The sequence below is a fragment of the Eublepharis macularius genome, chromosome 11 (assembly GCF_028583425.1).
Source record: "Eublepharis macularius isolate TG4126 chromosome 11, MPM_Emac_v1.0, whole genome shotgun sequence".
Classification (NCBI taxonomy): Eukaryota; Metazoa; Chordata; class Lepidosauria; order Squamata; family Eublepharidae; genus Eublepharis; species Eublepharis macularius.
Window position 1 is genome coordinate 28,059,257 of NC_072800.1, and position 25,463 is coordinate 28,084,719.

A 25,463-nucleotide genomic window follows, 5' to 3' on the forward strand; every position below is an offset into this window, starting at 1 on the left:
GTCTTTGCTTACTAAAACCCATGTAAAGGAGATGCAAGCATGCCAAAGAGTTAAATATTTTATCCATGGGGATATTTGTATTTTTTTTGCCTCCTCTAGTTTTCTGCTTTGCCGGTAGTCTCTTATGTGAGGTCCCCATACATTATTAGAAATCAGGGGCACCTGAGGGCCAAGCTACAAGTGACGAATGACACTTGAACAGCAAGTGGATTTAGTGGAGGGCAAGTGAACAGGGAGAAATACACTTGCCGTTCAAGTGTCATTCGTCACTTGTAGCTTGGCCCTGAGTCAGCAAAGTACATGCTTTTCTAGCAGAAGGTTCCTGGTTCAGTCCCTGCCATCTCTACATAAAGGGTTTTAATAGTGAGTGTTGGAAGAGACCCTGATCTTCTAGAATCCCTGGAGAGTAACTGCCCGTCATAGCAGTAAGCTAGATAAAACAGTGGCTTGACTCTGTATATGCGTTGATGCTGCCCTCTGCCTTTACATGCACACTCAGGGCCAAGCTAGAAATGACGAATTACACTTGAATGGCAAGTGAACAGACTTATGTGTATTCCTCCCTGTTCACTTGCACTCCACTTGATCATGTAGTGATCGTGGAGTGATCGAGTGGAGTGTGAGTGGAGTGCAAGTGAACAGGGAGGAATACACGTGAGTCTGTTCACTTGCCATTCAAGTGTAATTCGTCACTTCTAGCTTGGCCCTCAAACTTGGCAAAGCATCTGTCTGTAGATTTAAACTACAGACCGATTTAAACTCTATTTTTGTTGCAGTATTCCTACACAGTCACATGGTGGCACTATAGCCATATTTTGAAAAAATTCTTTGCTTGCCAGTAGCACGATTGGTTTTATTTTTAATAGCATCCTCTCAACATTTAAGGCTGACCTTTTCTGAAACTTGTGCAGGGTAAGCAGTATTTCTCAAAGCAAAGAATGTGAAAGACCTTTTGTGTGTGCAGGTACTTCAAAGAACTCGCCAGATTCCGTTCAGTGGCTGTATCAGTCCCACAAGCAAATAACAGATTCACATATACCTTTGGCCTGTGCAGAGAGCAAGTACACATAATTTCAGCAATATGTCTTATCTCATAAATTCAGGAGACCTCATCAGTTTTGATCAGAATCTAGATTCCAAAAATAAATTAATTTAGCTATTGTTGCTAATAGATCCATTAATTTTCCAAGCATGTGTCCACCCCCCAACCTGCCAAGCCATCACAAATAGTGGCCACCAACACATCATATGACAGAGTGTTCCACAAGTTAATTACTTAGCAAAAAGATGCTGCAAAAATGAGGCACCTGTTGATCCAGGTGCTCTTTTGGGACTGTGGGCCAAGCTACAAGTGACGAACAACACTTGAACGGCAAGTGGATTGAGTGGAGGGCAAGTGAACAGGGAGAAATACACTTGCCGTTCAAGTGTCATTCGTCACTTGTAGCTTGGCCCTACGTTATACGATGTGCTAAACAGGGATGCATCAACCATGCTACAAGTGCTAAATTTTATTGGATTGGGATTCAAAGTAAAATAAGAAGCCATAGGATAGCCCGAGGCTCTTGTTCTTTAGAAATAATTTACATCTGCTTTTCCAAACTATAGAACTGATTTGGTGCTCTGTACAAATCATTATTTTATTATTACTTCCCCCTTCTTCTACTGAAGCTCCGCATTTAGAACAGTGTACATGGGTCCCCTTATTATCTTCACAACAACCCCAGGAGGTAGGCTAGGCTAATAAAGTGTGACTAGTTTAAGATTACTCAATAAGGTTTAGGATTAAGTGGGAATTTGAATCTGGGCCCTCCTAATCCTCAAGTTCACCACCCCCCTCCAAACACCCAACATTGTCTGTTTAAATCTAGGAGTAATGTAGCAACTCACAAACAGAAGCATGATCCCAGCGAACCAAGGAACCACAGGCACAGACTTTTAGTTACTCCTTCTCTGAATGTTACCAAATAAGAGTGAGGTGAGTGGAATTAATACAGATGCTTAAAGTAAGAGAGAGATTTATTGACAACAATCCACCAATATATCTAATTCTAAGCATGGCCAAATCTGTGAATACTTAAATCCAGTGACTGGATCCATGAATAACCAAGATGAAGATAGGTTGGCTGGTGGGTGGGAAGGTGAGAGAAGGGAGTAGGAAAGGGAGGAGGCTATGCAGGCTTTCAGAGAACAGCAAGAAGAAATAGTTGAGGAACAGAAAATGAGGTGCCCCATGCAACTCCTTGCAGGTCCCCTGCTTGTGATGATATGTTAGCAATCAAAACACACGGTAGAGTCTTGGGGATGGGGGCTACTGTACCAGCAAAGAGGGAGGGGAAAAGAAAATGTTCACCCTTGAAGTATTTAGAATTTCCATAATTTTTACAAAAGCAGCTGCAAAGGATCCAAATTGCAGAACTGGGAAAGAGATTTAACCTTTCCCCTGTGTTTCTGATTTAAATCTTCTTACCTATCCCTGGAGCTGCTATTTATCCCTGAAGGGCAGGAGCAATGCATACAATGGATGAACATTTGAATAAATATACATGTGTCACTTTTCATACGGAAGACCTGAAGAATGGCAGGGGGTGGGACAGCACACAACTGAACCAGTATTTGATTTGTTATCATAGACACCGGAAGGCTGGAAGGAAAGCTGGGAGGAAACAGCAATACTGGTATTGGTCAGTATACTGACGTATTGACCATTCTTTGATCTGTTTTTTTCTATCTGTCCAGGGTCTAAATCTCAGAATTGCCTGTGGAACACCATTATTGGTGGGCTCACAGGAAATCTTAAGGAAAAGCAGAAACCAACCATCATCTATGACCCAAGGCCTCCTGAAGAAATCTTGGCGGATGAACTACCACCCGTGGAGAGTCCGGATGCACTAGTGAAAACATCATTCAGGTTTGATTGATGCAAATGTACATTTTTTAATGTGAATTTTTCTTAGCAAGCAGATCACTTACGTTTCGGCATTCAGCAGGATAATCAGTATGCCAGTGTATTCTCCAGTGTCGTCGTAATAAAAATGAAACATTAGATTGGTAGATACTGATTTTTTTTTCTTTAGGTTATAACCGTAAAATAGTGAACCTTAGCATTAGGGTTAGTTAGACACTTTCTTATGTGTCTAACGTAGAATTCCTAGCTATTGGTAACCAGTGAAAGAGAGAGGTGGGCAGGGATGAGGAAGATGATGTTGTGCCGATGGTGGATACTGGAAAGTGACATCATGTTGCCAGCGTGATACAGAGATGATGCTCTAGGATTCAGGCAAAACTCAAATTTTGCCTGAATTCTAGAGCATCATGACAATGTCATGCTGGTGATGTGACATCACTTCCAGGTATTCTCTGGAAGTGATGCTAAATGTCTTTTCCCTCTGCTGCCCAGCCAAAAGGCAGTGGGCAATGAAAAGGGAGGCAGTGAGAAACTGGCCTTTCTACTGTAACCTCTCCCTGTAGCCTTGAAGAGACCCAACACTCTCCTTTCTTGAGAAATTGAACTGAAGCAAAATCTCTTTCCTGAGTAAAGCACTGATTATCTCTTCCACAGCAGCCCTTTTTCTCAAAATTCTAGTTGTACCTGCAGGCTCAACCAGATTGAAAATTTTACAACATTGGTTGTTTCAATGAAAGGAGAATTTAAAAATGACATCAGTACTTCTCTATTAGGTTGACCTGTACTGTTTTAATATTCTTTTAGCAGCGCTGTCGATGCATGCGGCTTGCTGGGAAAGAGAGTGGACTGGTTTACTTGGGTCTTGGAACTGGGCATGAGTCACGCACTCCCTGTCCTCTCAAACATAAAACCCCACATCCATTTTTATCCTAAGTGCATTTTGCCCCCTATCTTCTATCCCTTATTTTTTAATGATATTGTGGGATATGGTTGATGCAGTGACCTCACGGCTTCACTTTTTATCCAGCTTTTGCTATTTTAATTGTTGATTGAGCCAGGTTTTATGGATGCCATAATTTTATGACTTTGTGTAGACCTTTGGGAAGACCAGAGTGTTTTGTTTTTATTTTTTAAAAAACTGACCAAATTTTGGAATTCTTGCAGTTTATATTGATACAGGATAGGTCAGTAGTGTCCGTCCCCCCCCCCCCATTTTAATGATACTGAAAAAAATGAGTTTGGTTACAATATTTACAGACAGTGATCTGCTGTGACTTTGAAGGCTGCTTCATATAGCTTTTGTTCCAAGTACAGAACCAGTGTATCAGATTTATGTGCATTGTGAAAATTGTTACAGTTGCTTGTAATATGCGTGACATGTGGTGTGAGCAGGAAGGAATCAGGGCCGATTCCAGACGACTAACCTGAAGGCGCTGCATGCCGCCATGTTCCGGATCGCGACGGGGAAAACGTGAAATATTGCGTTTTCCCCGTCGCGATCCGGAACATGGTGGCATGCAGCACCTTCAGGTTAGTCGTCTGGAATCGGCCCAGGTCTCTGTTACGTTTCAAAGGGAAACTAGACACGTTTTGCCTTTGTACTTGGTGCCCCTCTCTTGATCACTGGACTCTATACCTGTGTACCAAAGGTCCACAAGAAGCGGCCCTGGTTTGGAATTAAGCAGAAATGGGTCTTTTAGTAGTGATTCCATTCACAGAGTGCTTCTTGTCTCTATGTGCACAGCTTTTGAAGTTTATCATTTGAAGAAGGGTCCATCTCTCTTTTTGATATCGAAATCTGTTAGATATATTATTGATCAAAAGCAAAAGGAAACAACATTTAAGAAAGTACATTTGTCATGACTTGGTCTTGGTGGAGGGTGGGCGAGGATTTGCCTTTGAAGATGTTTCCTGGCAGCTTGGTGGCATGCATATCAGAAGGCATTGGTCGTGCCCCAAAAGGGCCCAATGGACCTAAAACTTCCATCCGGTTTCACTTCAATGCTCCTGCAGAGTCAAAGGAATTGATAACATCTTGCGCCAGAAATTCAGCTTTTCTGTTCAAAAGCCACTCAACAAAATTGCCCTGTATTTTCACATAGGAAATGGGTGTTGTCTTTGACACTTGAAGCGAGCTGTACTCTTTCCTGCTCTATGGTGGTAGCCAAGGAGACACCCTCAAGAGGGAGATGCTGTTAGGCATGTTACCAGATGTGATTGAGTGCACTTGTTCTCTGGACACGGGTCCATGTGAATATGGCTCTGTTTTCCTTGAACAGGCCCCAGGCCCCATGGAAATAGCCTTATAGCAACAATGTGGAGAAATTGCCTTTTATTCTCTACTTTTCCTTATCATCGCTGTGTCTGAATTAACTGGGTCACATGGAGCTAGCTAGAACCAGTTGCCGGCAGCAGCCCCACCCCCATGCCAGGACTGGTATCATCACAGGCAAGAATACGCTGATACCAGCTGGCCAGTGGGAGGTGGGCTCTTTCAAGGCCAGCAGGCTCCCCCATCCATCACCATGGCCACAGCCTTCCCACCCTCTATGCTGACATTTGCTCCTGTCCTGTTGGCAGTCTGGCTCACCCCCTCCAGCCACCAGTTGGTTTGGCCCAGGCACCTCCTCTCTGCCACACGTGAGTATGGGGAGAATGGGCTACACTCAGTCCTCCCAATATCTGTGATCACCATTTTATCTGAAAGCAGCAACACGTGTATTTTCAGCCTTGATACATACATACCGGAATCTGATTTTCCAGGGTTCTGGTTTTGTACTGAAGCTTGAAATATGCACTTTGTCCCTTTCAAACAAAATGGTTGATTGAATCTGAAGTGCCTTTTTTCAGCTTTGGCTGAGACAATAGCTATACGTGCTACTAGATGACCATAGCCACCCATGCTTTTGTGATTTCCAGATTAGACTAACGGCTGCCCTTGATCCTGAAACTTCATTTAAAGCAAAATGCCTCTCTCCTATTACTGAGAAGACTAAGGGCCAAGCTACAAGTGACAAATGACACTTGAATGGCAAGTGTATTTCTCCCTGTTCACTTGCCCTCCACTCAATCCACTTGCCAGGCAAGTGTCTTTCGTCATGTGTAGCCTGGCCCTGAGGTATGCATGCTTATATGTTACCTGTTTTGAATCACCTGCACCAGCTTCCAGTCCCTTTCCAGGCTCAGTTCACAATGTTTAATTTGACCTTTAAGTTGTCTGGAGACCCCCCCAGGGATCACCCCTTCCATATAACTCCTCTGATAATTAAGATGTACCTTTGAGATTGTCCCTTGAGCGCGGGACTCTAATATCGGCCGTTCCCACATGGCTTACCTGAACCTGGAACTCTGCGCAGCATGCCAAAAAACCTCGGAAGATCGCGGTTTCTCTCGCGAGTTTTGCACGATGTTGCACAACATCGCGCAAAACTCACGAGAGAAAATGCAATCTTCCGCGGTTTTTTCGGCATGCTGTGCAGAGTTCCGGGTTCAGGTAAGCCATGTGGGAATGGCCTTGGAGAGCCAGGTTTGATTCCCCACCCCTCCGCTTGCAGCCAGCTGGGTGACTTTGGGTCAGTCACAGCTTCTAGGAGCTCTCTCAGCCCCACCCACCTCACAGGATGTTTATTGTTGTGGGGATACTAATAGCATACTTCGTAAACCACTCTGAGTGGGTGTTAAGTCATCCTGAAGGGCGGAGCCTATGGACCTCGTTTAACAATGATGCTAGGGAGGCAAAAGAACTTACCCGTGGGTCTTTGCACTCACGTCGCTTCTGGTTTAAACTGGGCTGCCGTGCTTGCAAAGCAGATGTAGGTGTTTAGGTAGGATGCCAACACCCACCTGTGACTGTGTAGCAGCCGTGCACAAGTTTAATAGAGATGCCATGCAAGGAAAAAGTCACATGGGACAGTTCTTTTAGACCACTCATGTTTCATTTAAATTTGGTCCTTAGAACAACTGGCTGGCTCCTCCGGTGCTGCATAAATGTGTGCATTTCTAACAATTGCAGTGCATGCTTTCCCCCCTTACTGCTGGCACTGTACCCCCTTGACTCTTTACCCTTGGCTCAGAGTTTTGATTTTGCTCAGTTCTGCTGCAAGAGAAAACAACAACAGCAAAACAGTGGGCTGGAAATACTTGCTGTCCTGTGCCAGTTAGAGGAATTGAAGAAAGCACCCATACCATTGTGAAGAAAGGCTGGCGCTGACTCTTAAAGTGCTGTGGATTTTTTTTTTGCAAGTTGCAGAATACTTTGGTGGTTAATTTGCATTTATACAGCAAAGGGAGGGGTTTGGAGTGGGCTGGCGGCAGCGTGACGTGGTGATGAACAGGGGCTATCCTGTGAATGAAGCATTTAGCTGCACAGCTCCTGTATTAGTCATCATCCCTGCTATTAGGCAGGAAGAGTGAGACACATTTGCTGGAGTGCTCGTTCTCGGGGAATGAAAGCAAATCGGTCCTGCATTAGAAAGAAAGAGAGGCTGCTTTTTAAAATTTCCATTTGCACATCTGAGAAGCTGAAAATGAGTTTGGAACCAAAACAGAACAGGAGGCTATTAGGATCATTTGTACCATTTGTACTATATAGCGATTTGTATTGCTTAATTGCAGAGCTTGGGAGCTCTCCCTGCCCCCACAATGAGTTTCTCGCAATATAAGCTCTGTGTATGTAGGATATTATAGCTAAAACGACTGGGGAAAGACTTAAGAGTTGTTTTGTAATGTACGAAAGCACAATTTAAATGAGACAGGTTGCTTCTACACAGAACAGTCCCTTGAACTCACTGTTTCACCAGGTTGCATCACTCTATTTGACAGGAGTTTTAATCAGTAGTAGGTATATTGCTATAGCATTTTAGCACTGTAGCAATATACCTAGAACAATAGTAAAGAGTCCAGTAGCACCTTTAAGGCTAACCAACTTTATTGTAGCATAAGTTTTCGAGAACCACAACTCTCTTTATCAGATGCATCTGACAAAGAGAGCTGTGGTTCTTGAAAGCTTATGCTACAATAAAGTTGGTTAGTCTTAAAGGTGCTACTGGACTCTTTACTATTTTGCAACTACAGACTAACACGGCTAACTCCTCTATATCTACCACAGATAATTTTTTAAAAGAACAGCAAAAAGCCCACTGGCAGTGGAGGGGGAAGGGAATGGTGAGCGTGAGGGGTAATAGCTCCGGATCTGCAACTTCCTATCCTCTCTTTAACCCAAACTTGCTTTCAGGAAAGATCTATCAAAGCAGGTTTGGGGAAACCTGTACTGGAACCAGAGAAAACCTAGTTGGCCAGAAGGACAGTGAAGTCTCATGGAAGCCATAAGAAAAAACGCTGCAGTTTGGGGTAAATGTTCTGTGTGGAAGCAACCACAGAAATGAAAAAAGTGCTTCCATGTACAGTTCCACATGGTCTAGTGTTATGTATAAATGAGTCTTTACATTTTGCACTGGCCCCTAAACATGCTGTATTCAGACACCAAGAAATGACATGTTAAAAATTACAAGTACTTGGGCCGTAGTTTGAAACCATGCAGGGAGGGGAGGGGAGGGAGGGGAGGGGAGGGGAGAGCAGGGGGTGTTCTTCTTCTTCCTCTGCAGGGTTTCACCCATTGAAATGGTTCTCCCCTCACTGTGGTTAGCCCAGGAAGTAAAAAAACAAAAACAAACAAGGTAGAAATTCACATCCTATCTTTTTTTTAAAAAACCCTTCTGTGGGGAATAACACTGCGGTTTCAGTAGGGGAAACCTTGTGTTTATTATTTTATTTAGACCCTTGTTCTTCAACAACTGAGCAGGAATGTACATTCTGCTAAACAGAAGGGGGGGTTGCTTCTTTTTGTCTCTACCTTCTCTTGCTTCCATCTTGAGATGATGACAAAGAGTTGTCATCATCCTCTCCTCTAGAGCTGTATTTTGAAGAAAATTATTAAAAAAAAATTCTTTGAAAGCAAATCTCTTTGTGACTTGCTTTTCTGAAGTTGGAACAAAAGGTTTCTCACTCTGACAGAAACTTAAGAGTGATGAGAGAGAAAGCGACAGATTCATTTCAGAGAAATTCATTATTGGAGCATTGCTAAGTTATAGTTAGCAGAGGAACTGATAAGGCAATAGGAACAAAGAGAATCTCTAAATCTCACTGCATCAGACACTGTGTAGTACATTTTGTCTAAAACGTTTTTAATTGAGAGTGTGCCTGTTATGTTTTGATTCTCATTCTTAATGCCTTTCCCTTCTCGTCTCCTGGCATATGACAAATGCATTAAAAAAAAAAGAGTCGGTCTCTTTTGTCTTCTAGCAATGGAAATTGTGCACAACCATAGTGAACAAGTGAGAACCTGCAAGGACTTGCAGGGACATCATTCCCCCTTCCCTACCATGTCCTCTTTCCCTTCTCTGCACCCATAGCCTCTCCCCCTTTTCCTGCTTCCTTCTTTTCTTCCCACCCACCTTTGTCTGCTCCCTGACTTTCCCCCTCCCCCTCCTAACAGCATCTCTCCTATGGCCCAGTTATGTGGTGCCAGCTGAGTCAGCCGCGTTGTTGCATTGTAAAGACTTGCTGAGGATGCTTCACTTGCACTGTATCCCCTTCCCCACACTATTTCCTCTTTCTCTCCTCCTGGTAGCCTCCATGTGCTCCCCTTTCCTTACATCCTTCTCTCCTTCAAATCTACTAACTTACCTTTTATCTGCCCCCCATCTTTCCCTATATTTTTAATTAACTTTATTTATATACTACTATTCTCCATAACTTGCATCATTCTCCTTGCCTCTATATTATTCCTCACAACAACCCTAAGAGGTAGGTTAGGCTGAGAGTGTGTGACTGGATTAAAGCTTCCACAGCAAAATGGTGAATTTGAACCTGGGTTTCCCAGATCCTACTCTGAAACTCCAATCACTACACAATACTGGTGTTTGTGGAGTGGTTGCTGTTGAACAGTAGCAAGGTGCCAGGCCTGAGTGAGTCATGCAAGTCATACGCCATCAAGTCGTCCATCAGTTGCTTCTGGGCCCAGCTCCAGTGAGTCCTCCCTAGAAGGCTAAAACAGCCCTAGAAAAGGCCCTGACTTTTACTGACGGAAACCAAACCTGGAATACTGGCAAAATTGTTATGGGTGCCTAGCAGCAGCCACTGAAGGTGATTGGTTAAAAGTACAGCCCCTCCTTTTATCATTTTGGGTTTTTTAAAACCTCAATGTATTTCTTTAGTTTTGATTTTTCTGCAACCCTGGGGCATTTTTCAGCTGTGTAGGAAGGTCTGTTTTGTCCGTTCATGGTGCCAATCTCTGGATTTAAGTATCCTCAGATCAGAGCCACTTGGCTATTATTATATAAGACGGTGACGGTGCTTGCAGAATTTCACATGGAGCAGCTTTTTGTATGCTGCTGCAAAAGGAGCATTTTTAATGCTTATTGAGGTATGCAAAAATCTGATCTACACTGAGAGTGCAGTCCTAAGTAGTGTTACCTCCTTCCAAGCCCCTTGCCTTCCATTGACTTAAACAGCTGGAACTCTATTTAGGACTGCACTGCACCGTGTGTGTCCACATCTCTGGCAGCATGAAAGTGAGCAAGTATGGCTCTATCAAGTATCTGAGCCAGGAAGCAAATAGGTTGTCCATCAGGTATGTGGGAAGCAATAAGCCGTGACCCCCTGAGTGATGAATCCCTAGGCCAGTCAGTATTTTATTGGACTAAACAGAGCTTTCTAATTGCTTGAATCCTCTGATCCCTACTAAATTAGCTGCAATGTTGCTTTGTGGCTATCTGCAGCAGAGGTGCTGAAGACAGTAAAGATCTGGCCACCTGCTCCTTTCTCTGGCGTAGTACCAGCTTAGCAGAGTAAGGTGGCTAGGTCCCACTGTCAGAGTCACCAGTTCAAGACTTCTGGTATTTTATGATGCCTGTCTCTACATATGGTTGACACCAAATCACAGTTGTTATGCATGGAGTTGTCATGAGAACAGTCCCTCAGTTTTGTGGCACATAGCGATGAAATGTACAGCTCAACTGCCATCACGGAGTGGTGGTAAGGACTAAAGTGGTACTGTATACTTTCTGGTGTCTGCTGTTGGGACAAAGAAAAACTGCAACAAATTTAGGTTTGATCTTTCGTTTTGAATACATTTGAATTAAACCCAAATGTTAATAATTTTTTTTCTGACATTGTGATGTTAGACTCAGAGGACACAACACAACTGTGAATGCTTTCAGGTTTCTCTAAATAGAAGTTAAGTTGGTTCATAAACCCAAGCCTCCAGAAATATTTGCTGAGTCAATCCAAAAAGCGACACTTTCTTTCATGCTAACATATTTGGTAATAACAATTAATTCAGCTCTAATTTGGAACAGTTCTTTTTTTTTTCTTGGGCACTACTTTAAATTCCTTCAGAAGATGAAAGCTTGAAAGAATATTGGATTCTTATTAAATAACATCCTTTGGAGAGCATCTCCATTTCCTTAATTACTTTTAACAATGCTGTTAATATCATTATTCCAAATGTCAGCAATACTTTATCCATTAGAAAGATTACAGAAAATATCAATGCATTTTCAGGGAGCCAGATGTACATTTTGTGTAAGATGGAGTAAACGCTGCCAACTCCGCTGGATCCAGGAAGACTACATTGTGATCAGAATCTCACATGATATTTCAGAAAAGATATCATAGGTGTAAATTAATGCAATATTTGACAAATATTTGCAAATTTGAAATGGTTAGTGGGTAAACTACCTTACTTTTCCAACATAATTCCGAAGATGCTATTGAACCAATGCTTGGAGTCAGTAATGGACTGGATGAGGGTGAACTCATCCAATTTCAAGCTGAAATTTACTCCTGGTAAGACAGAGGTTTTCTGAGTTAGTAAAAGAGCAGACGAGGGATCATTCTAGTCTTGTATGGGGTTATACTGCCCTTGAAAAACCAGTTTGCAGCTTCGAAGCGCTGCTCAATACAGCAGTCAAACCAGGCGATTTGGAGTGCTTTTGCCCAGCTTCAGTTGGTGCATCAGCAGCACCCATTTCTGGTTCAGTCAGATTTAGCAACAATGATCCATGCCTCGGATACATTTTGACTGGACTATTGTAATGTGCTCTGCTTGGGGCTACCCCTGAAGAGAATTCTGATATAGGGCAGAATGCTGCTGAGGCTAGACTGCTGGTCAGGGCTAGCCAGCTAAAGCATATGACCCCAATACTACAGCATTACACGGGCCACCGATCTGTTCCTGAGCCCAATTCAGGGTATTGTGTTTTTTTCCCCTTTAAAGCTCTACATGGCTTGGGACTGAGGTATCTGAAGCCCCCCATATGTTCCTGCCCAGGAATTAAGATGATGGAGAGAGGCCCTCCTGACTGAGAAGGTTGTCTGGTGGGTTCACAAAAGAGGGCCTTTTGGAAGCAGTCCCATGATTGTGGAACAATATTCCCAGGGAGGTTGTACGTAGCCCCCCTCACTGTTGATTTTTAAGGGGCAGTTGAAGCCATTTTATTTAGGACTGCAGTTGATTAATTTAGTTTTTACTGACACTCTTAAACGGTGATTTTAAGTTCTGGTATTTTTATGATTGTTGCTTTTTGTAAGCCACTTTGAGTGCCTGCCATAAAGTAGAAGGTCCAATAGCACCTTTAACCAAGTTTATTGTGGCATAAGCTTTTAAGAACTGCAGCTCTCTTTGTCAGATGCATCTGACGAAGAGAGCTGTGGTTCTCAAAAGCTTATGCTACAATAAAGTTGGTTAGTCTTAAAGGTGCTCCTGGACTCTACTATTTTGCAGCTACAGACTAACACAGCTAACTCCTCTGGACCTATAAAGTAGAAAGGTGACTAATAAATATTTTAACTAACTAACCAACCAACTGACCAACTGACAGACCAACCAAACTATCTTAATAAGCAGTGATCATGACATTAACGTGCCCTGACCTAGATAGCCCAGACAAGCCCCATCTGGGCAGATCTTGGAAGCTAAGCAGAGTCAGCCGTGGTTAGTAATTGGATGGGAGACCTCCAAGGAAGATCAGGGTGGCAGAGCCAGGCAATGACAAGCCCCCTCTGTTAGTCTCTTGCTTTGGAAATCACAGCAAGAGTTGCCATAAGTCAGTCATGACTTGATGGCACTCTCCACCACCACCATCATCATGATATTAACTTAAGAGATCAAATAATATTAAGTTCCCTTAAAATCTTTAAGATACATTTACTCCATCATATGAATATATATATCATTTATAAACGTATTAGTTAGTACTCCAGCCTGTCCAAGGTAAACTTTACTGTGTTGCTCTTTTAGACATTTTGAATGTCCATGTCCATGTCACACTATAAACATGGAAATCAATGTGTGTAGAGGGAGCACAGAAATGCGCATGCTGGCCCTGCCCCCCCCTGCCTTCAGTCTTCTGTGTGTGAGCCTGGACACTATGTGTGTAGGTAGTGTATGCATGTAGAGTCCCAACTGTTTGTTGTTGTTGTTGGAGGTGGTGGTTGGGGGGAGGTTGCACGTTGCTTATTGTGGTGATGAAGCTTACACACACACCCTTCCTATATACATGGTGTTGTGAATGAATGGTGGCTCATAGCATGCAGAAGACTCAGTATCTCCAGTAAAATCAAAAAGATCTCTGCTAGCAGGTGAAGAAAACTGGGCTCTCCCCAAGAGCTTGGAAAACTGCTGCAAATCATAGTGGTAGATAGTAGTGAGTTGGACAGATATGACGTAAGAGAAGGTTTCATATCAATGTTGTTAAAATGGGAATCTTAAGCAGCGTTATACTCTTCTAAATCCACTGAAGTCAACGGGCTTAAAAGCAGGGCTTTTTTTTCAGGGGGAATGCAGGGGAACGGAGTTCCGGCACCTCTTGAAAATACTCATCAATAGTTCTTGAAAATAATATGATTTCAAAGAATCCCGTGTGTTTCTCCCTCATTTCCCTCTTGAGAGTTCCGCCACCTCTTTTCCCAGAAAAAAACCCCTGCTTAAAAGGATATAGTTCTGATTAAGATTGCACTGTAACTGTTGGGATTTGGAAGGCAGATGAAGAAAGCCGTGAGCTGAACTGGCCACAGGTTGCGCTGCGAGAAAACGACTCCAAAAACAAAACTGATACGAGCTCTGACTGAATTATACCACTTGTGGCTGAAGGCTAAATGATATTTGAGTGATTTCTCACAAGAAAGCTCCTGCATATTTGAGACTAACATGTTGGGGCAAAAGCTAGGCTGTGATCCTTGTTGTGTTTCCGCATACAGGAAGTTTTAATATGGGAGAATCAAAAAGAGTCCAGTAGCACCTTTAAGACTAACCAACTTTATTGTAGCATAAGCTTTCGAGAATCACAGTTCTCTTTGTCAGATGCATGGAGGGCAAGAAGAAACTGGTCAGATATATAGGTGGAGAGGGGATGGCAGAGTAGATGCAAACAGTAGCTTCTGATATGGAGATCAGTTTGCTTCTGAGTAGATGCAAAGTAGGCGGAGTAGATGCAAACAGTAGCTTCTGGTATGGAGATCAGTTTGCTTCTGTTAAGGAAGTCAGTTACTTCTGATAATCATGAATCAGCTAGCAGAGTCACCAGCACAGGTACCAGGCCCTGCAACAGACCCAGATGCCAGCTCTGCCCTTATATCTACCCAGGAAATACAATTACAGGACCCAATGGCGTCAACTACACTGTCTCTGGCTCTTACAACTGCTCATCCTCCAATGTGATATATGCCCTCATGTGCCAGCAATGTCCATCTGCTCTGTACATTGGACAAACCAGCCAACCTCTGCACAAAAGAATAAATGGACACAAATCTGACATTAAAAATGGCAACATGCAGAAACCAGTGGGAGAACATTTCAATCTACCAGGACATTCCATCAAGGACTTAAAGGTCACTGTAGTTCAACAGCAACCTTTCAAAAACAAAATCCAGCGGGAAGCTGCTGAATTGGAATTCATATGCAAATTTGACTCAGTCAAGCTGGGATTGAATAGAGACTATGAATGGTTATCTCATTATGAGAAGTAACTGACTTCCTTAACAGAAGCAAACTGATCTCCATACCAGAAGCTACTGTTTGCATCTACTCCGCCTACTTTGCATCTACTCAGAAGCAAACTGATCTCCATATCAGAAGCTACTGTTTGCATCTACTCTGCCCTCCCCTCTCCACCTTTATATCTGACCAGTTTCTTCTTGCCCTCCATGCATCTGATGAAGAGAACTGTGATTCTCGAAAGCTTATGCTACAATAAAGTTGGTTAATCCAGTAGCAATAAAGGTGCTACTGGACTCTTTTTGATTTTGCTACTACAGACTAACATGGCTAACTCCTCTGCTAATATGGGAGAGAATCACCTGTCGCTCTGTGTTTCTAGCCTGAATGCTGCCAGGCAGCTCTGCCATGTAAATGTGAAACGGAATGAAGCTATACTAAGACACAGGTGAGAGATACAGCACAGCTCTTTTTCTGTCCTCTTAGCCTTAAACGGTTTCTTAAATCATAGAGTTGTTCTTTGTTTATGGCTTGGGAACTGAAGAAAAGTGTTGCTTTGTTCAGCTGGGGCTGGACTGAGATTTAAAGCGGTTTAACCCTGCTTTGATGGAGATGGCTTATAATGAAAGCACCGGAATGATTTTCCTGCCTCAATGCTGCCTGGCTGCTTTTTTACCCTGGTGAGGCCAGGAAAGTAAAAGCTGGCTGGTAACAGGCCTGAATTTGTAGCCCATTCCTTGTTCTTGTAGATAAACATACAGACGAACCCGGCTTCTGCAAGGTTCACTCATCATTAAGCCAGAGAACTGACATGTTACGTGGGCGTCCGATTGCAAATAATGGCTGCCTTTGCCTTTCTGATTATTTTATCCAGATATATGTATTTAGGGTACTAGAATGAAATCACTTTATCACAATAAAAAAGGGGGTTCGTCTTGCATTATTGTATCTTCCCTCTTGGACTTGATGTTGTTAGATGTAAATCAAATTTTGTGTAAGCTTGTTATGCAGATATGAAAAATGTATCTCCTTTGTGATCAGAGGGGATATTCATGCAGAGAACAATAGAAGTGAGTTAGGGCTGATGTACTTCTGTCACCAGTACTTTTCCAGGTGAGATTAAGTGCCTCCTGTTATATTTCATAAATTAGTACTATTTATATCCTACTTTTATGCTGAACAAAATAATCTCTCAAAGCAGCTAACAATATAAATCAATAAAACAATACTTCCAGATATAAACACTGCAGCATAAAACATAACATTATATAATATATTTGGCTTGTTCAGAACTACGATGGTTAGTATTGCATTGATTACATTAGACTTGACTTTCCCGGTAATGAATTAGGGCCTACTTCAGTGGTGGAACTCTGTATGAAGAGGGCGCGGTTTTGAAAATGCAACTTTTTTTTACAGCGGGAGATTTCATTCCAGACTAATAGCTCTGTGAGCCAAGGACTTCCACTTGTGGAGTGTGATATTCTTGCTTCCTCCCACCCAAGGCAGCTACATTTCTGGCTGCTATGGGAGCGGACGATACATGAATGGCTGCTACGTGAGTGGAATCCACTGTGTTATGTGCCGCCAAGTCTCCTCTGACATGGTGACCATATGAATTAATGACCTCTAAAACATCCTATCATTATTAGCCTTGCTCACTGGAGGACGAGGCTTCCTTTATTGAGTTTCATTTTGGGTCCTCCTCTTTCCCTTCTGCCTTCCACCTTTCCTAGCATTATTGTCTTTTCCAGTGAGTCTGGTCTTCTCATGATGTGTCCAATGTAAGATAGCCTCAGTCTTGTCATTTTAGCTTCTAGAGAGAATTCATGCTTGATTTGATCTAGAACCCACTTAATTGTCTTATTGGCTGTCCATGGTATCTATAAAACTCTCACCATATTTCAAATGAATCAACTTTCTTCCTGTCCACTTTCTTCATTGTCCAACTTTCACATCCATACATAGTAATGGAGAATACGATAATATGAATTATTTTGATCTCGGTCCCCAGCAACATATCTTTAACCTTAAGGATTTTTTCTAGTTCCTTCACGGCTTCCCTTCCAAGTCTCAATCTCCTTCCAATATCCTGATCTCCCTGGTTGATAATTAAGCCAAGAAACAGAAAATCTTTAACAATTTCAATTTCTTCATTGTCAACCTTAAAATTGTGCAATTCCTCAGTAGTTATTACTTTTGTTTTCTTGATGGTCAGCTGTAATCCTGCTTTGGCGTTTTCTTCTTTAACCTTCACCAGTAGCCATTTCAAGTCTTCACTATTTTTTTGCCAGTAACATGGTGCCATCTCAGATTGTGTATCTCAGATTGTTAATGTTCCTTTCACCAATTTTCACTCCACCATCATTGACATCTAATCCAGTTTTCCTGATGGTATGTTTTGCATATAGTTTAAACAGATATAATTTACATCCTTGTCTGATACTTTTGCCAATTAGAAACCATTCTGCTTCACCACATTCTGTCCATTGTACAGGTTGCGCATCAAAACAATCAGATATTGTAGCAGAACTGTTTCTTTTAACACTATCCATAGCTTTAAATGATCCACACAGTTGAAAGGTTTGCTGTAATCTATAAAATGCAGGCTGATTTTCTGCTGAAATTCTATGGTGAGAAACAGGATCTCTAATCCTTTGATCCCACCTTACCTCAAAGGAACTCAGGGTGGCATAGATTGTTTCCCCCCCTTCCGCCAGTTTTATCCTCACGATACCCAGTGGAATAGGTTGAGCTGAAAGAATGTACCTCATTCGAAGTGGCTTAGCGAGCTTCATGGCAGAGTGAGGGCCAAGCTACAAGTGACGAATGACACTTGAACGGCAAGTGAACAGACTCACGTCACGTGTATTCCTCCCTGTTCACTTGCTCTCCACTTGCGCTCCACTTGATCACATTCTTAGATAACAACAAGCAGGGCACATGCAAAGACCTGTGTGTGTGTGGGGGGGTCACTTTATTTCCCCTGTATTCCCTTACCCCACCCTATTCTCTTTTGATCCTCCTGGCAACCCCAATATCTTCTTCCCTTTCCCCTGCTTCCTTTTCTCCTTCCCACTCTTCAACCAACCTTTTTTTAAAATCTGCCTCCCCATCTTCAGCTTTATTATTTATTTACTTCATTTACATCGCAATTTTCTCCCCAATGGGAGGACCCAAAACAGCTTACATCATTCTCCTCTCCTCCATTTATCCTCCATTTTATTCTTGCAGCAAACCTATGAGGGAGATTAGGCTGAGAGAGTGACCTAGGTCTCCGAGATCCTAGGCTCAGACTTGAACTACTACAACACACAGTCTTACAGCGTTCCCTCCTTTTCTTCCCATGGCAGCCTCTCCTTGGGAAAAGTCTGGCCAAGCTGCAAGAGTTGTGTGATTGTAAATCAGTCAGGCAAGTTGTGTGGTGGCCACTGATGGCCCTGGCCAAGTGGCGCAGATTGTTTGGAAGCTGCCACTGGGCCCAGGCAAATTTTTCAGAATCAAGCTGTAGCCAACATTGCACCTGGGTGCACAAATTCTGGGCTTACCTGACACCTGGCAGCCTCCGTTCCCCACTACAATATTTACAATATTTCTTTGAAGTGCTTTTTTAAAATTTCAGGTTTTACTGCAAATCAGGGGGGGGGGGCACGTGTTCTCAGGTTTGTAGAAAGATCTGTCTTGCCTGTTCATGGCTCTAGTCTCTGGATTTAAGTATCCACAGATGGGGCCATGTTGAGAATTAGATATCTTGATCTTAAGCAGGTCTTCTCAGAATCCTGCTCATATCTGGTAAATGGGGATTACGGTTAATAAAGTGTTCTTAGGCTGGCACAGTTTCTTTAAGGCTGGGTATTAGCCAGTTTCTCTTCAGACCTGTTTTTTTAAAAGGTAAGAGAGATGGAGTTTTTTTGTTTTTCAGTTATGGCAAAACTTCTAGTCTATTTCTACTAATTCAGAGGAAAAGGAAGTAACATAGTTTTATGGTACCACAAACTGCAATGCAATATAGGATAATATGTCTGAAAATTTGCAACCAAGCCCATTGTGTTAACAATGGGCTTTAGAAAATGGCCTCCAGAGGGCCACGCTGCTGTGCCAGGCCTTCCTGCCACCGTGCCAGGCCTTCTTGGCCTCTGGAGGACTGCGCTGCCACGCCAGGCATGTCATGCACAGGCAGGTCCGTGTGGTGGGTTGGCAGGGGCAGGGCTGTGCTGGCAACCCACGTGATGGGTCCACCCATCCTGGCCTGTCCTGCAGCCACCTGACCGGCCACCTGTTGTGGCCCTGGGAGCAAGGGTGCAAGGGCTCCCCACTAGCCTCAGAAAGGTCACCCTGGGATGGATTGCAAATCCCTATTAGCCCCAATGGTGTCCGCCAAAGCTGGCCCTTACTTCAGGGTCAGACTTCAGCTTGCTCTCCTCCCTAGCTGTGGCTTGGAGTTCCCCACTGGCCTCAAAAAGGTCACCCTGGGATGGGTTGCAAACCTCTATTAGCCCCAAGGGTGTCTGCTAAAGCTGGCCCTTACTTCAGGGTGAGACCTCAGCTTGCTCTCCTCCTTGGCTGTGGCTTGGAGCCCTCCTTTTATCCCTCCCTCAATTCCAACCCCGCCCCACCTCCCATGCTCCCACACCCAAGGTGATACCTAGCAGCTGACCCAGGGTGGCCACATGCCTTGGCTCCACCTCTGTCCTGACCCCAGGTAGGCACTCGCTCCTGCCCCTCCCATCTGATCCTGCCCTCACCCCGGGGCTGCCAGGGCCGATTCGACCCCGGGCGTCTCATCCTGCCCCGCCTGGTCCCGAAGGGTGGGCTCACCTCAGGGGTGGGCCACCCAGCCCTGGGTGTGGCCAGCCATGCTTCCAGCTGTGTGGGGCAGGCCTGCCACCTCCCGAGCCACCCGCCGAGTGTGTCGTGGCATGGCTGTGGCTTTTGGGGCTGCCAGACAACTGCCTGCCCCTTTGGGCAACTGGCCCACCCGCACAGGCTGGGGGGAGCCCACGGGACCCCTCACCCTTGCATCCCCGCTGGGCCATGGCATCGCCTGCCCCCTTGATGGGGAACCGCTCATCCTCCCTGCCTCTGCCACTGGCCAGCTGGCTCCTGGGCTGCCATGGCAAGCCACAGCAAGCCTTCATGACCCAGTAAGTGCTGTCAGCATTTGAGGCCAGCTTGTTGGGGCAGTATCCCTTGGGGGCGGCAGGTGCTAGTTTCTTCACCAATGTGTTAAAATATTTTTTATGGCTGGAATAGAAAAAAAAAACCATGTTATTCCGAGTCATTAGACACTTGCAATCTGAAGTGGTACAGCTAAGATACACATTGACCAACTCAGAGAATTAGACAAATTCTGCAACAAGTCAGGGTGCTTACAATAGCAATGAATGAAGCTCCCCTAAAAATTTGAGAACTGCTTGTTTAGGACACTTGTAATGAAGGATTAGCAGTTGGATTTGGATAGCAAAGAATGGGATAGTCAGAAGGCCCCTCTGGGATTGGTGGTTATTGTTGGAGACACTGATTCAATAGGCTGTTCCCCTGCTAAACATCCCAAGTGTGTGAAATTGGAGGATAATCTATTTCTTTGCCCTTTCCCTTTAACATTCTGGCTTTAACTGTAAAGTTGTGAGATGTCCCTTTTTTTTGCCTTTTATATGAATTCCAACTCTCTATAACAGTCAAAAGAATCAACAACAATCAAATACAATTACAATATGACTCGCACATCCCCATTGAAAAGTGTGCACCTGTATATTCACAGTATATAAAGTTTGGAAAGGAAGACATCCAACAGGTAAATCCATCCAACTTGTAAGTCCGAAATATCCAAGGACAGGAGAAATCAACGATGTCAAAATTGCAGAGCATTCCTTCTGGTGGCGCTGTATCCAAGGGGCTATAAGAGAAGTAGCCCAACACGCCCGACAGACAGTGGTGGCTGGATTCTGCTGTTTCGTGCAGCAGAATCCAGCCGGCACTGTCTGTCAGGCGTGTTGGGCTACTTCTCTTATCAGAACTAGTAATATGGCAAGACAGTAGAAAGGGATCCTGTCTAATTCTGTTTGCCAGACAGAAAATCCATCTTTCTGTTCTGTTTCTGGCCTGTCTTGTACCATTTCTTCAGTATTGTGAACTCCTTACTTTAATTAAATGGCCTTGATATTTTTTGCATACCTAGCATGGCTTTCCTTTATCATTGCACTCCATGATGGACTCTACAGTCTTATGGCTGCCCATACAGTTAGCACATGTGTATTAGTTTGTTCTCAGGGAAGAAGATGGTTTGTTCTGAAACAGTTAAAAGTACTATGACAGTACAGATTATTTTGGGGGAAAGCGTTTAGACATCATGAGATTATAGATGGTTTATTTTTTTGCCTATGCATGTTTTGCTCTTGATACAGATGGTTTTTTTTCATGGAAAGTACAAGAAATACCAACTATTGAAGATTGGATTTACAAATTGCTGTACATGGCCGAGATGGATAAAATGACAAGGAAACTTAAGGATCTTGATCCAGGGCAATTTAATGTAGACTGGGAGAAATTGAAACAATATCTAGAAAAAAAATGGGACATGAAAGGAGAACTGTGGCAGTTCGAGAATTATTGAAATTTAATAAAAGAAAAGAGAAGTGACTTTACCGGGAAAGGGGAAATTTAATTATTAAAATCTAAGCTATTATTATTATTATTATTATTATTATTATTATTATTATTATTATTAGGGTTATGATAAATTTAAAAATCATATAGTATTAAATAATGGATGTTCTATTATGAATATACAAGATAAGCTAGTTAGATATTATTTACAATAGATAGCTCAAGAAAGGAGTATATAATGGATATTTTAGTATAACAGACACCTTATAGATTTAAAATAAGCTTAGAATAAGAAATGTTAAAAGATGTGTGTGTAATAGAATATTAGAATCTAAGCTAATATCAGAGTTAGGATGATTGTGGAAAGTAAAGAGTTTAACTAATGGAAAGTAAAATGGATATAGTGTTATACTATTAATATTATGATTACTAATATATAATATTATGCTAGCATTATCTTATTTAGAATATATGGTTTAGTTAAGGAACATTCAATGGAAATTTTGTATTATAAAGATATATTTTGTAGAGATTTAATAAGCTTAGAGAAAAGGTTATTAAGTGTGGGTTTAATAGAATATATGAGATACTAAGTAATTAAGTAATAATATAGACAAGGGTTGGAAAACTGTTGGAAGTCAAGCAAAAGGGGGGAGGAAAGGGAGGGGGTTAGAAGTAGACTTTATCAGGGGGTAATGTATGTATTGAATGATAATACAATCTAATCCAATAAAATTTTTTTTTTAAAAAAGATACAGATGGTTTTTTTCTGTATGAAAAGGTTAAAGCAGGATACAGATGCAATGAGAACACATAATGTTCATTCATGTAAGTGTGATTCATAAGCAGATATATCAAAAAATGGGATAGATTTCAGAATGGCAGCAAAATATCTGCTCAGGGACAGGAGTCCGAGGTTAGGGAACCAAACCCCGCATCCCAGCAGAGGGACTTACTGTCCATAGGTGGGTTCGTTCCAGGAGGATCTGAACCCCTCCCCTTTGGGAATTCCTTGCCACTAGACCATGAGGATCTGTGGTTCTGAAGCATGTTTTTCTGCCGTGGTGGTGCAACGAAGCAGTGAGTGCAGTTTTTTGGGTGCAATTTGTGGCAACAGACACGATACTGGATTGTGTGGTGGATTTTGGGTGGCTCTATGTAAAAATCAAGAGGATCCATGTGGACCTGTGCTTTTGAAGCATCTTTTTGTGCTGTGGCACCGCCATGGATCGGTGGGTGTCTGTAGACTGGGACATGATCTATAATATGATGGCCTTTTTGTTTTGTTTCAATATAAAAACCATATGAATTCATGAGGATTCATTTAAAAATCATCTGGATCTGACTTTTACCCACTCCCTTTGATCTGTTCCCAGAGACTATCATTCCAGTGTGGTGGCTGTCATTCCAGCACCAGAGCAGTTTAGCTGCTCCCAGAGACTGTCATTCCACTCTTTTTGGGGGGGAGGGGTCATCATACCAGGCCCAGATAGGGTTGCCAGCTCCAGGTTGGGAAATTCCTGGAGAATTTGGGGATAAAGCCTGAAAAAGGCAGGGTTTGGTGAGGGGAGGAACCTCAGCAGGGTACAGCTCTCCCTCCAAAGCAACTGTTTTCTCCAGATGAACTCATCGCTGTGGCCTGGAGATCAGTTCAGGGAGATCTCCAGCCACCACCTGGAGGCTGGCAACCATAGGCCCAGAACAGAGCAGTGCATCTAAGCTTGTGCAGAAATAACAGAACAGTGCCTCTGCAGAGCACTTTCCATTCTCAGAGGAAGATTCCTTAACTCCATTCCACGTTTTCATTGCACCTTTTTGATGCTGCAATGTATCTCAATGGAGCCAATGCAAGTCAATTGACATTTGCAGCTCCTATTATATCTAATGGAACTTTCCTGGGGGCAGCCACTTTGGGTGTCTATAACTCGGACATTCGAAGTCCAATCTTCACCAAACTTGGAAGGTGGCTGGAGGAGAGCCTCCTGAAGACTCCCTGTGAGTTTGGTATCTCTGAGTGTGAAGGGCCCCTGGAAGTGACAGACCATGAATCGATGAACCGGTCAGTGAACAGGGGCAGATCCATGAAAAATTCATGGTCCATGAAATGCGATGGACCATGGACCAATGTTTCATGGTTTTTTTCCAGTCCGTGTCAGCCTCTACTAATGTCAGCTTAATGTATGGAGAGTAGGACTGAGCCCAGGCTGTCAGATAGGCCCCGGATCATTGTGCGCAGTGCTTCTGCTTTCTCAAATCCCCTTATGATTGGGGGACCCTTGGAAAGGGCCTGGAATGTGGCCCAGGGAATTGTAGCTGGAGGAAGGAATCTGTAGAAATCACTGATACCCCCCAAAGGACGAGCAGAAATAACTCCTACACTTGCAAGAGGTGGTGGTGGATCCAACCCCCAGTCTTCCTACTAAACTTTTAGTATGGTTTGGGAAAATATGGCAATGGTGTACAGCTTTTATGCTAATAGTAATAATAATAATAATGTTTATTGCTTTTCCAGCCGAAGCCATAAGCCATACAAACACCAACAAAATATGAACTGTACACTTGAACATACCCAATTCACATAGACATAACTCGTCATTATCACTTTAAACTATCTAAACTCATGAAAATCTTGTTTCTTTATCATCGTGGCTAGAAAGGAAGCCGCTATAGCTGAGGTTTGATTGTCAGGAAAGTTATCAGACAATAACACTGAGATTGCCCAAGGAAGGAAGGGAAGCTTTTCTTTTAACATAATAGGAATAATAAATCTCTCTCTTTCCTTACTCCACTTAGGGCAAAAAACTATTATATGATCCAAGGTCTCTAACTTTCCTTGTCCACAGTCACAAACTCGTTCAGAATAAGGGAGTCCAGAGAAACGACCAGAAAGCACTTTAGAGGGGAAGGAGTTAAGTCTAGGCAATGTGAAGGCTCTGCATTGAGCTGGAATCTTTAAAGAATAGCAATAAGATGGAATAGCCTCTGGGGGTGAATAGTACTTGTAGAAAGAATCACCAGGAGAGAGGAATGGTATCTCAAACATTAAAAAAGACACCTCCTTCAAATAATAAATAATCTTGAAGCTGTCGCCCATAGTTCACCTATTTCTCATAGCTGGCCAGTGAAAGAGATTGCGGCTCTTATTGGTACAAGAAACAGAATTATATATATATACTGTACTTTTTTTCTTAAAAAAAAGAGTTGCCGGTGATGTTTGCGTCATTGGGGTGCCAGCGCTGTGTACTGGTATGAACCCTCAGGGAAAAAGCCCTGTCTATATGTTTGTGCACATGTACTGTATAAATGACAGTGGAAAGGAAGTGCTGTGGCCCAAGGTTAATGTAGGCAGAGGTTTCCAAACCTTGTATCTTATTCTGGTTCTTGAAGGATTTTTCTCTTACCAGGCTTAGAGAGTTGAAGGCTGGAGGCCTGAGAAAAAATTCTGGGGAAAGTTCCCTGGGAGACCACTAGTTAAGGTACGGAAGGTCAGGATTTGGCTCCCTTTCCCTGAGTACTCTATTCTTGTGTGTAAAATAATAAAACCAGCAGCAATATCTTCTCCCCCAAACATTCCTCCTCCCACAGCTTGAAGATCTTGGAAAAGGAGAGGAAGGGGGACTCACATCTGTTCATACCTGCATGTGTCTACTCTGGATGGAATAATTTTATTGCCTATGGAATGGGATGCTGTCTCCAACATTCCTGAAATTTGGGAGAGAGGCTTCTTTGAGTGTACAGTGTCTGTGAACAGCATTGCTATTGGTGTGTGTGTGTGTGTGTGGTGGAGAAGTTATGCCCAAGAGTATTTCTCAATCAAACCAGTGGGAAGAAAAATGATGTTGATTTCCTAAACCGACTAGCTTTATATATAGTGTTAGAGAATCTGACTCAAGAGTTGAACTGGACTCCATCCAAACCTAACATTTTTTGCATACTCTTGATATCTTACCTAGT

The 25,463-nt window shown here is 43.0% G+C and overlaps 1 protein-coding gene across 2 annotated transcripts in view; it reads left to right on the top strand.

The window, feature by feature from the left end:
- Nucleotides 1-25,463, top strand: part of PDE1C (phosphodiesterase 1C) — a 334,910-nt gene that overhangs the window by 65,359 nt on the left and 244,088 nt on the right. For both annotated transcript variants that reach the window (XM_054992060.1, XM_054992061.1), the window contains exon 3: nt 2,740-2,911. In XM_054992060.1, the coding sequence (XP_054848035.1) occupies nt 2,740-2,911 (172 nt within the window). The remainder of the gene's footprint in view (nt 1-2,739; nt 2,912-25,463) is intronic.